Source organism: Nestor notabilis, unplaced genomic scaffold, assembly GCF_000696875.1.
Source record: "Nestor notabilis isolate BGI_N333 unplaced genomic scaffold, ASM69687v1 scaffold9230, whole genome shotgun sequence".
Classification (NCBI taxonomy): domain Eukaryota; kingdom Metazoa; phylum Chordata; class Aves; order Psittaciformes; family Psittacidae; genus Nestor; species Nestor notabilis.
The window spans coordinates 54,053-67,630 of NW_009910664.1; the positions used below are offsets into that span (position 1 = coordinate 54,053).

General features: G+C 40.4%; 1 protein-coding gene across 1 annotated transcript in view; it reads right to left on the minus strand.

The window, feature by feature from the left end:
- Positions 1-13,578, minus strand: part of LOC104403094 (forkhead box protein N3-like) — a 72,268-nt gene that overhangs the window by 11,241 nt on the left and 47,449 nt on the right. The window contains exon 4 of the mRNA XM_010011139.1: positions 10,112-10,174. Coding sequence (XP_010009441.1) covers positions 10,112-10,174 — 63 coding nt within the window. The remainder of the gene's footprint in view (positions 1-10,111; positions 10,175-13,578) is intronic.

Consider the following 13,578-nt stretch of genomic DNA (forward strand, 5'->3'; position numbering starts at 1 on the left):
AGCTCTGTACGACTAATTAGCCCCTCTCTTGCCATTGATGGCCTCTGGCACCCAGCCTGATGGCAGTCATATCCATGAGCTGGGTCACGGCTGAGCCTCCCCCATCCATTGCACACACTGATGCCACAGACACCAAACTGTGTAGGTACTGGCCACTACAGATCAGTGATTTCACTGGGGTGTTTTAATTTGGCTATGTATCGACTGCAGCTCTGGCCAACAAGATTTTAACCTACAACCGAGTACTTCTTTTCTAGCCAGGCATGTTTATATGCACTGCTCAGCCTAGGGCAGCCAACCCTGTGAGGCAGCACTACCAAGGCACCACCACAGGAGGAGCCTGCCCTCAGCAGGTCCTCAGCATTTACATCCTCCTCCACTGTGGGCTGGCAGGACTTCTGAGCACAGTTCTTATCCTAGGCACTTACCAGGGACATACATGTAATGCCCGTTTTTTGTACAGCTATTATATACCTACAGGTTGGAACAGTAACCTCTAATAGCCTTAACATCCACAGCTAGCCAGTTCACCTACTTTTTCTTTACTGTAAGTCATCATCCATACCATAATATCCCCTGATGGGGAATGTCCAAAAAGAGAATGACAATCATTACTCTGGATGCATTATTTTTAAACATACAGATATCATATAAATACATGAGAGAAATGTAAACCATATCACCTTATATATACGCACAGAATTGTATTTTTAAACAAATTACAGGGAGACTAAAAAAATCACTCAGCCTAAGAATCAACACACACACTTTATATGCCCTCACCCACACCCCAAAATGTTAGTGTATACTGAGGCAGCGAAATACAGGCTCAGAAGTATGTAATTTTTAAGATACTGAGGTACATTTCAACTTCCTTTCAACACCAAGCCAGAACCACACCTCCCCTCCTGCTACCCTGATGCTCACCTTGCTTTACTGCCCACACAAATTAGGTCTGGGAAAATAATCTTCTTTCTCCTGCTGGTGAGAGTACATCACTCCGCTAATCAAATCCTGTCACTGTGTTATACCCACCTTTACTTTTGAGCACTTCTGAAGAATAGGTCATTTATATTTAGGCGCTTAAGTGCAGCCTCTAATGGCTAAAATTACAGAACCTGCTTTATAACAACTGGGGTCAGCTTTCAATGACCAAAATAATTTAAAAATTGTGTTTTGCTATTTATACTTCACTACTTTGTGTATTTTTTCTTCCAGCACTAGATTATGAGAAATCAATACAATCTGTTTCATTCAGGGGACACTACCAGGCTTTCAATGCTCCAGTGTTTGGGTTTGTAGACACTGTAGAGAGATCTAACCTTGCTAAAAACTCCAAAATCTGCATTTCTTATTATATTTGTGTCAACAGCATGACCTTAAGATGGCCAAAATACCAGTGACGTGATAGAAAAGAAGTCTTCTCAAGGGTATGGCTAACCTAAAATGCACAGACAACAGGTAAATTCAAAGCAACAGATAAACCTGCTAATATCAAAAGATCAATAAAAAGATGTAATTTTTAATGGGCATGTTTTTTCCAACAGGCTTTCAAGAGGGACAGTTTTTGTACTGCGCTATACATTACAGTTTCTCTATTTTTCTCTAGTTTACAAAGTCCTGTTAAAGGAAATGAACCAGGAGTTTTGAGAAGAAAGATCTGGGAATTTTCTCTTTACTCTGATACAAACCAGAGTTTTATACTGAAATGAAACATTTATGCATACACACAGAGCCACAGCTGTGGATGTTGCCTAAATATATATACATGTAAAACTTCAAAGCAAAAACACACTGAAAGTTCTACTGCAAAAGAGAGAAACAGGCTCCCTGATTCTCAAACTTTTCCTTCCATGGTTATCTAATTATTCTGATCTGTTGGCAAAATTAACTGATGCTTATCTTTCCCCTCTCCTACCCTCCTTTCTGCCTTATTGACAAAACCCATTGCTTCACTCCCCCATCACTTCTCTAAAAATACTGTCTCATGTTTTTCCTTCTTTACCTTCTCTAAGTTTCCTTTTCTCCTGCTCTCCTGTTAATATAGAATACACTGCCAAGTCTCATAGCTTAGACCTTCTATATAGACATCCCCACTCGAACCCAATCTCCATCTTCCTTGACCCTTTGCAGGTTTGCAAGTCATGGCGTGCTATTCAGGGAACACACACACACACACACACTCTTCACACCTTGGCTTCCCTCTAAATACACCACAGCTCTGTATATTGAAATCACCAGATTCAGAGTTCAGTAACTATTTCAGCTTGCAAAAGCAGCATTATGGCTCCTGATTTTTATGTTTATTTCCCCAAACTCTCTGAATTACAATGCAGCAGTACCACCACATTGTTAGTTACATTATGCAGACAAACAGAAAGGTTGTATGCAAGGGACCAGCTGAAGGAGGACACTGGATAATGCAGGGTATCCTTTCAGTAAACACCTGGAACCATAATGAAAAAAACCCCACCACACAAAACCTCTATGTTTATAAACTGCTAATACATTGTCCCTGATACCCAGACACTTCCTTGCCTTTGTGGAAGCTGTATGGAGACTTATTATCCAAGGGAATATTTCCACATGTTGGTATTTTTGAAGGGTTGTGGATTATTTACTGGAAAATACGTGGTGCTTTTATCTCAAAGATACATTTACGCCTTACAAGCTTTAATTACGTTTCAAAACCATACTTTGAGGTGAAGTATTTATATTTTAGATTGAAGATTCATGGTGTGGAGTAAGATAATTTACTTTAAGCCATATCATCAATCAGTGCCACTCTGGACTAACACTTTACAGTCCAGACTCTTCTTTTCTAATACTTCTTTAACCAACAGCACAGCCAGGTTACACGGTTCCCAATTCCTAGGCAGAAGTGTGAAATGTAATTTACACCTTTTCTGTGCAAGTGCCAAGAGACGTTTATGTCTGAGAAACTCAGCTCAAGAAAACAATGCAAAAAGATCTGTGCATCTTTTTTGATAAAGGTTTCCTTTCACAAAATGTTTTAGTGAAACACAGATCCTGAAACAACAAAATCATTATTCACCTTTCGGCTTTCATCACTGCTATGTTTTCAAGGAAGTCCTAGATCTCATTTTGCTTTCAGGAAGCCTAAACCCAGGAAATACCTCCACTGGAGTAGACTTCAATTGTGTACAGAGAATCTGCCCATAATCTGCTTCATGAACAGGGAAATTATTTTTGGACCTTATGCTGCTCTGGTGGAATTCCACAACCTGAGTAGGATTTGCTGGTACTTCAAGTCTCCACCAGCTAAGTGCAGAGAGAAGCAATTCAAGCAATTCATCCAGTGTCAAAAATCAAGACTGCATCTCTGAAATTCTCCAAGATGGAAAATAATCTGTCTTTTGTAGCAAAGTTCCACATTACAGTTTAACAGACAATAAAGGGAATGCCATGTAGGAGAACATAAAATAATCTGAATTCATCAGAACTCTAACTACTTTTAGGTGTGTTAAAAAGATCCAAGAGAAGCCCTCAAAAATCCAGTGTTGTTTTGTAGCCCATACTCAGGTACATGACCACTCCACAGCCAGTGCAGGACTAATTCAGAGCATGGTCTTGTGTGTACATTAGCCAAGTAAAATATTTCAAACTATGGGCTTCTTTCAGCACATCCCTCAGCAGATTGCATCCATAATCTCTTACTTGCAAGCATGCGTGTGAGTGAAGCAAAGTTCCCCTATCCAGCCAAGACAAGAACCTTATCAAAGACCTTCACTACAACCAAAACTGTGTTAGACTGGGTCCTTCCCTGAAGGTTTCATTGTCTAACACAAGATATAGCAATTTGGAAAAATTGAAATGGAGAAGAAGGGAAATACTCAATGGACAGAATCAGACACACTGACACCCCAACAGCTCACTAAAAAAGGAAACCAACTTCTTGGATAAATGTTGGCACGTGGAAGTTAAATAAAGTATTGGTGCTGAGAGTGATTTGTTGTGCAAGAAAATTAAAAAGAAAGGGGTAGCAAACGCATTCTTTATGTCATCTGGGAAACGAACATACACTCCATTAAACTTTCTAGGTTAAGGTAGCCAGTATGTAGAATACTGACAAAGACTGAACAGTATTCATCGAAAATGAAGTTTAAAAAGTGGAATATTAAAGTATGATGGTATCCTGTAGGGACAGACTGGTTCTCTGCCTCTTCTGTCATCACACGGCACACACATTTATCCCAGGGCTCTCTTCCCTGACCCATCTCCTGCAGCACAGAAGAAATCATTACAGACAAGAGGTACCGAGTTTCTCCTAGTATCTGTCAGCTTCAGCTTTTTTCTGCCAACCTCTCTTCCAGGAGAATGTTTAGCAAAATATCCTATCTCAGGCTACAAGAACCGAAAATACGAAACTGCTAATGATGTGCAATTGATGGGACATCAGAAGTTGCCAAAAGCAAATGTTATCTGCCAAATGTGTAACTTTATTCACTTCAACTCTCTTATCCCAGGCATAAATTTGATGCCATCTGCCTAACGTTTTCTGGTTTACTGCTCAAGGACAATTTTAAAGCTCTTAAATGCCAAAGTCTGTAGTCCTAACAAACTACAAATCAAGGACGCATCCAACACAAGCCATCTCCTCTGAACAAGAACTTGAGGTGGGGAGAGAGAAGTGTATCTCGATAATCCTATCACACTCATACCTTGTCTAAGGACATTTAATAAAAATAACTCCATCTTCCAAGTTATTATTTGTGTAAGTAGAAAACCATGGATAGAGATTCTTCAATACGGTGATGCTGGAACTGCTCGACAACAAACTAAACCATGCTGCTAAAACAAAACACGAGAACTAGGGAGAAAGAAGTATAAAGTATTTCATAAAAGTAAGCTTTCTTTCCAATTCTATTTCCTCACTTTAATGATTTAATACTGAAACACTGGGGGAGGGAGGAGTGGGAGGGGAAAAATACTCTTTAATAGAAGTTGAGGATACCATTCCCCGCAAAATCCCAGCAACCAGAATGGAAAGTTTCAAACCCTACTGAAAATGTCTTTTCCCAATTTCCATTTTGATACAGAATTGTCAGCAAAAATAGCTTTATGAAACATTCTACCATCAACGATTTATCATTTTCTGGTGTAAGAAGTTAGGCTGGAAGCTGACTTGTCCACAGCAGTACAATGAGAACATTACAGTTATCAAGTTTCATATACAGTAAAAACAACCAAAGAAAACAGCATGTTCCATTTGATCCTATTTGGAGGATTTCTGTCTGTTATTAAGGCAACTCTGTACCAATTTTTTGTCTTGATTCCTGTAAATATCTTCCACATACACAATCCACTTGAATTAGCTTAAAAGGCAAATTTCATCAGGGTATTATTTTAGAACTATAGAGGTACAGTATTAGTAGAAAACTTCAGGGAATTGCTTCTCCTACCTAGAATAGAATGTATCTATTCTAGGTTTTATATACTTTGAGACAAAGATTAATAAAGATTTCCAAACACTGATCTCACCCTTGAAAAGCCTGCTATTTAAGAAACACCCAGCAAAACTCCACACTCGTATCTTCCCAAACATCTTTACCACAGTACTCAGTCTGCTGTAAGGAGCCACCCACAAATCCAGTGCTGCAAATTCTCTGGAAGTCCACCACTTTCCAGCTAACCTGGGTGAGCAGTATTGAAAACAGAAGAGGGCTGTTAAGAGCTGAGAGTCCTGGTTCCTACCCAAACCCTTTCTGAGAGCACTGTTTATAGATGTCTACAGTATTAACCTTGAGCAATGTACTTACATTTATGTGCAATTCCCAAATTACACAGCAACAGGCAAAGGACTACTCATGAATTTGAAGCTATGTATAATATCACTGAATGAGGAGCTTCTTGAATTAAATCAAGATTTCCAGTATAATCCTTTTGATGCAGCATTGTTTCAGTAGCAGCAGCAGCAATAGACTACACACACTCCCTTCTTACTGGTCCTTCCTGAAGAGCAAGTGGTTCCAAGTTCAGAATGACCCCATCAATTAAGAAGGTATTGCTACTTAAAGTGCTTACGGTGACTTGAATCTCAGGAAGTCCAAACACACTGCAAACCCATCAAGACCAATCTCCATTTTATTCATGGCAGAACACAGTGGTTTGGCAAGACGTGCCCATGACACTACACTCTGTAAGAGTCAGGAATGCTACACTGGAGTGACAGCTGGTAATACTTACCTTCAAGACACTGGTAGAGACTGAAGTACTGAAAATCTGAACAACTGTACAAAACTAACCCATGGGCTTCACTGAGTTAGTAGATATGACTTCTAAAGTGAGCTTTACCATTTGTTCACCATCTTCCTTATCCCCTGTCCCCTCTGTGAACTGAATTCCCAGCAGCAAAGAGAAGCCCAGAAATTTGATGTAACTTGCCCGAGATGGTCCAGCCAGGCCCCAGTCCTCTGCAGGTCAACATACAGTTTTCAATGTACGCTACATATTTTGGAATTAATATTCATGTACTGGCTACTAATAAAATCCGAAGTATTTGTAACTTGTGATAGCTGCTACTGAAGAAATCAAGTGTCTAGTTGCTGTTTCTTTTTAAACATAATCAAACTATACAAAACTTGATGAAATATTATGACTTCCATATACTAAAGCAAATAAAAGTATTGAAACTATGTCCCTACATGTCCTTTCTTACCACATCACAGTACCTTTCATACTTTACTCTTGGTGACACCTGGACTGTATGTTTCAGTAGAGCCTTGCACAGAACAGGCTACTTTGAACTTCTGCCTTTAGTCATAATCTACAAATACTTGGTCTGTGAGAACACTGAAAAGTGTTCATACTTTAGGAACTGACTTCTGATGTCAACACCCCAACTATAATTGCATTGTTTCCAACTTTTAGTGACAATGTTAACAATCAAGTTCATGAGCCTGTGAAGTAAAACCCCCACAAACACAAAATAATCCTAGTAACAGTGTTTCACTCTTTTATTCTGCCTTTCTTTTTTGCATGAAAACTAAAGTGTGGTGTGCCTGGGGTAAAACAGTAAGCAGCGTTTGTACCAGCTCAGACACCATTTCAAGATTTCATATAAAAGCAAGAGCTGATTTTAGGATTAATGTGTGGTTGTCAGCAGTGTTTCACAAACAGGTAAGGAATTTTAAATGGTCATTTAAAACTGTAAAGCTAATTAATCAAACTGTTACAAAGCAAGAATAGTTTATTGTGGATTTTCTAATGCTACCAAGATGGGATTCCTTTCTCATAGGCTACATTAAAGGAATAAATTTTAATAAGACTTTGAATAATGGCTGTAGATAACTTCATCCTAAAGATGCTTTTAGCACCCACGTTGCCTAGAGGAGCACAGATTTTTATCCTGCTCAAAAGGTAGCTTTTAATCCAAGAAGAGGCCTTCAAAGTCAAAAGCCAACACATGTAACTGTCCACACAAACACGAATCCAGACTGTCACAAATCTACTTTGGAGGTATCCACATGTCACAATAATGGCTAAGTGTTTGTAAGACAGGCAAAGGCCTTAATGTACCAGAGTTTTAAACTTTCTCACTTATCAAGTTGTTACACTGTGAAATGAAGCTCAGGTTCTGGCTCCACATGAGCATCTCTGTTGTGGAAGTAACAGGCGCATTCTGAGTCAGACACTCAGACCAAACGGGTGTTTGCAGTCAGGTGTTAACACCTGTGTCCAAACTGTGAACTGTGACCCTGCCTCTTCAAATTTTGTCTTCAGAAGATGGAGCATTTTGCAGCCCTGATGGGTTGAGCACATGCTTAACACCACAGTCTGATACAGCAAACAGAACTCTCAGTCTTCAGGGGATCAAACAGTAACAGCATGCTTACTGCCCTGATCATTCACAGCTTGACTTACAGACCACTGTAGTCACTGACAGAGCAGAGAATGAACTGTGAGCTTCCAAATGACGCTCAGCATTGCGATGAAATTTTTATAGCCCAATTGCCTTTTATTTGAAAACTAATTTAAAATGTGATTTTTCATGCAATTTTTTCTTAATGTGCAGTAGTAATTAACTGGCTTTAAGCTGCCTAACATTCTCCCAACATGGTAATAATAAGTGTTACCCAACTGCAGTGGCTGATGAACTTCCTTGGGTATTCGTTCATACACACAGAAAAATATTTCTCCTTTGTAATTTAGAGGACCTCTGAGGTTACAATAAAAACTTCTGCCCTTTCCTGCTGGCACCAGCCAGTTCTACCCAGCATTTGGAAGGATCCATGAACTTCAGAACAGACCCTGCATTTCAGTTTAAAGAGCAAGGTCTTGTTATTTGTTATCAAGGCGGGAGCAATGGGAGTGAGAAGCCATCTTTCTGCTTTCACCCCCCTCTCACTTCTGATGTCCTGACGCAACAGCCCACTGGGAAGGTGACATGGGGGGAGAGATATGCCAAACTTGTAGGTGGCTAGAATTTCCTTCCTCAAAGCAACCTCTACAAACTAAAATAGCAATAAGCCATTTGCCAACCTTCAAGCTATCATCTCTATGAAACAACACTGCCCAAGTCTCCAAGCCACTTCCATGTAAACACCTGCAATGCTGGCAAATGTGCATGTGATAAAACCCTCTAGTGTATTTAGTACATGCAGATTACTATGCATCTCCTTTCTTTCTTGTCTGCAATCATCTCCTGCCCTCCAGTTCCTCCAGGAGTTTATATTATTTTTGTGTTTTCCCTATGCTTTTCCGTGCATCTACTGTTTCACATCTCCTTCCCTCTCTCACATACCCTTATCCTTGCATTCTCATTCTACTCCAACTTTCCCCCCATTTCTCTGCCTCACAAACCTGGCTTCTTTATATTTCTGATCCTTTGAAGATCTCTCACTTTATTCTTCACACTAAGCCCTACAATAACCTCCTCTCCCCAGTAAAATCTTTCCCTTTTTCTACCTACACATTGTGGGATTGCTCACTCTTCTACAGCACAAGAGACCCTGAAGTCTGTTTAGGAGAGGAGGACAAGGAGCACTCTCCTTTCTCTCTTTCCAGGACAGGCAGTTTCTTGGTACATTATGCTCTTCCCCTAGCGGAGCTTCTCAAGAGGCATTTCTCTGGCAGGGTCACAAAGCAGACTCACAATAGCTTTCCTTGGCTGCACAGGAACTGCTTTGATGGTAATTGACTCTCTTCCCCAGGCAGAGTATCAAAGTGCAGAGTGAATCCAGGCTTCCCTGGAATTTGGATTTGGCTGCCTGAGCTAGAACAATAGTGGTGATGCTAGACAGGTTTGATAATGGCTTCTATTTTAACTTCTGCCTTTATTTTTTAGAGCTGCCTGTCACTTGGCATTACTATCATGCTTGCTGACCAGCGGTATGTTTGTTTTCATGTACTCCCTGCTTCTGTGCAGCTGTATTCCTCTATGGATTCCTCCAATACCTTCACTGCAAGCTCTGTGGGGCAGGATGATTCCTGCACTATTTGCACAGCCCAGTACAGTGGAGGCCAATGCTGCTTCAATGCTCAAATACACAGCATCAAACCTCAGGTCTGGTCACGGAACAAGGATGACAGTATTGGCAAGAAATGAGACCTTTCCTTGCTCCCCAGAGTCTGCCTACTGCCTTGCATCAGACAGAGCAAAAAAGCAAAATGGGCAGGATGCGTGCAAGGAAGGAGTTGAAACAGTGCCCAAGTGAATGGAAAGTATCCAGATGGCTATGGTAACTCACACGATGGGAGTCAAATCAAAACAAAATGAAAACAAAACCATATGCCATGTACCCTTCGCTCTCTTGCACTCTTTCTCTCCCTGCTTTTCTCCTGGCTGTTGCCCCAGGTCTTTCTATCAGTGCAGATAATAGTACGTTACTCAATTATGTGTATGTCATGAATAACAATAACCCCTCTTTTACATTAGAGATCATGGATTACTATTATTCATGTAACAAAGAATGTAATATGAAACACAAAATTATACTCATGTTAAGGTTCAAGGAAGTGTAAGGGTCTACACGGGAAGTTATATTTCTTCATTAAATCCTTTTGATCTGGTATGCTGTATACTTATAAAAGAGAATATTAACTTTACATGTCTATGTTGCTATATGCTATAGAAATATCTACTCACAACCTGCTTGTATCTCAGGGGGAGTATTCAAAAGCATCATGGCAGTGGCAGCATCAATGTCAGGATCTGGAAAAATCAACCAATAAATACATTATTTACAACTGGGCTAATCTTCTTGCCCCCGTTGCTAAACTACAGGCTCAACCAAATCTCTGCAGTGAAAAAGTATGAGTTCATTATTCAGAGGGCTCCTTAATCACATGTTGAATTTACCCCCAAACTTGCATGTGATCCCATTGCTACTATTAAGTAGAGCGCAGTGATGAATGTCACCAAATTATACTCATGTGTGCATGATACCTTTACTGTTAGCCTCATGAATTCACTCTTTAATTCTTTGGAGAGTATTTAGATTGCATTATAAAGGATCTGTGAAAGCAAGTGCAACATCACAATTTAGAAGCAACACAGAGAGATGAGCTGACAGTAGAGTGGGAAAGCATAAGGAACACCTACACCTGAGCCGGTACAGAAGACGACACTCAGTCATTTTGATTTGTCGACAGGGATTTCAGCAATGTTTGATAAAGTGTTGGAAGCCAAACCGCTACAATTAAGGGGAAATTAAAAAAAGAAACTAGGATTTCACTGAAGCACCAACTTATTTGCATCCTTATCCACTGTCATTTAAATATAAGCAAAAATCATCAGATGGCTGCTGCTATTCTTAAATGGGTTTCTGAATCCACCACGAACAGTCAGTTGACAGATGGTAAGTTATAGAGACAGAACAAAATATGATTCTGTTATAACTATATTCACTTGCTTCACACACAGCAGCTCGGCTGCTATGGAAATGTAGGTAGCTATGACAACAGTAAACAACCCCACAACGGCCACTGAATAAGCTGAAAAGAACATCTGCCCCAGCAAAGCGTCCCAGCTGCCCTGGGGCGCAACTTGCTAATCGTGCAGTGATGCCGTGTGACAGAGAAAGCCGCCTATGCCATGTCCAAATAAATGAAGTGTGCAACTGAAGCAGACATAAAAACGCACACCCTGGACAACTGCTGACTCTGTGCCGCTAAACTGAATGACTAATGAGTATGCGTTTGTTGTTTGGGGGGTGGCTTTTTCCAGCTTGTCAGTATTTATACTAAATTACATACCAAAAAATTCAATTTACTACTAACAGCTTCATGGCACTTTATTTTAGCTATTATGTCACAAGATTACTTTTCACTGTTAAAAATGTATTTTTATTGTACCTTTATATATTTCAAATCTATTTCTAGTAATGTGATGTGGTAGAAAGCCCTGCAATTTACTAGCAATACAAATGACATAGAGAAGATTTTAGTATCTGCTTATGCGAATCATAAATTTAATTGACTGGTTAAGAAAATAAAGGGTTTTTTTGTTAGTTTAAGTATGTGACCAGTTGGAAACACACTTCTAATGGCTACTCTTATTTAATTGCTGAAACAGTAAATAGAGCAACAGTGCAGCGGGTGTAAAACTAAAGTTGAAGCAACAGCAGACTAAATCAGTACAAAAGGTGTCCACACACAGGAAAGCAGGTGCTTGTCCGTCTCATGGACAGGCCAGCATATCCTCTTTCAAAAGACACCAGCAGACTACTACGAAAAGCAGCTTTACCAACTTATATATTCATCTTCAAATCCTTAGAGCAGTTTTCCAGTACCTAAAGGGTGCCTACAAGAAAGCTAGAGAGGAACTTTTTACAAGGGCATGTAGCGACAGGACAAGGGGCAATGGCTTCAAACTGAAAGAGGGCAGATTCGAATTAGGTTATTAGGAAGCAATTCTTCAGCATGAGATTGGTGAGGCACTGGAACAGGTTGCACAGAGAGGTTGTGAATGTCCCATCCCTGGCAGTGTTCAAGCTCTAGTGGAAGGTGTCCCTGCCTATGGCAGAGAGGTTGGAACTAGATGAGCTTCAAGGTCCCTTCTAACCCCAACCATTCTATGATTCTATGATATGATTCTATGAAGATACATCAAAGGCAGTATTCCTGTTGCAAGCACCTCTGCTGCAAGTGCCACTTCCAAACAGCTTCACTCCTGAACACATGCCATGTTGCAGGACTGGGTCCACATACGACACAGCAGGGGTTTCCTTGTAGTCAAACTGAAGAGGGATATTCTATCTAACATTAAAAAGCAAGACAAAAAAACAAAGAAGCCTGAGAAATAAAGCCAAATCAAACCAGAATTCTTCCATCTCTTTCATACCATAAAATCAGAAGACTGTTAGAAGTTGAATTTACTGTATCATAATTCATGCAGCCAACTTCAGCATTCATTTATCAGCTGTTCCTGGATTTTGTTTTCTTGTTTTACTTTAAATAAGGTCCCACCACTGGGTAACATTGTAGCATGTTAATTTTACTGCTGAAAGAACAAAAGGACACGACCAGAAAAAAACATGTTTCCTGAGTAACAAACTGTGCTTTGAGATAAAATCGATGCAACCAGTTTATCTCGTAAGGTGTAGTCTCGGCCTTTGGACCACTAATGGTACCACCATATTTGTGTGATGACTCCATGACACAAACATGAGCTCTTTACACACTGGACTGTATCTGCAACAGCTGTTTCCAAAGCACAACCATGATTTAAAGCCCATCCACATCTGCTATGGTGTCTATTTCTATTGGTGTATTCCTGAAGAAACCAGACAGCTATTCCAGAATGCCCTGGCAGAGGTAAGAGGGCTTGGAGACACACACCCAAGGTGTGTCAGTAGGGTCCAGGACAACGTGCTTTGGGTTGTCCCTCTGCATAGAGAAAAGAAGAAGGAGGGACTGGGTCCACAAGGAAGACAAGGGCCAAGGGCCAGCAGCCAGAGTGCACAGGAAGAGGTGCAGTGTCTGAGGGAAAACTGGAAGGCCAGCTCATTCTTGCACAGTGTTTACACTCACAGTTTGGAGGTGTTCTCCTGAAAAGGATGTCAAGAAGAAGAAGTAGCCATGATGAGAAGCACTGAAGGGTGACTTTGCTTAGACTGGCATTTCCTGCTTGGAGTCCTGGTACCCACCAGTACGCCAGCGCTGACAGCCCTTTCCCCACAGCTGGTGTTTTCGTTAAGTCCTTAAGTTGCGGATCCTCTCACTTCCAGCAGAAAGGGCTGACCTTGCATAGATCCAGACTGGTAACTGAATCCTCTCCCTTCTACCTGCCTCTCTGTGTTCACGAAGCAGTGAATTTTGTAACTGAGATCTCTGCCCTACCTGAAGCCTGAGATCAACACAGAGGCTCCTGAAGTTATTAACAGGGGTGGTTAGTGAAAAATGATTGCAGGAATTTCCTTTCCCTAGGAAACCAGGTTAAAAATAGCTACATACAAAGTTTCAGAATTTAGAAAATTAAGTATTCAAATGAATGCATTCTGGTTTCTTTTTGCTAATTAAAGTGGTGAATTCACTGCATACACAAACTGCATGATGATTTTTTTTGCTAGTGGAAAGCAGAAGACACCCAGCTCTCCTAGTGAAAAACAAAAGTAA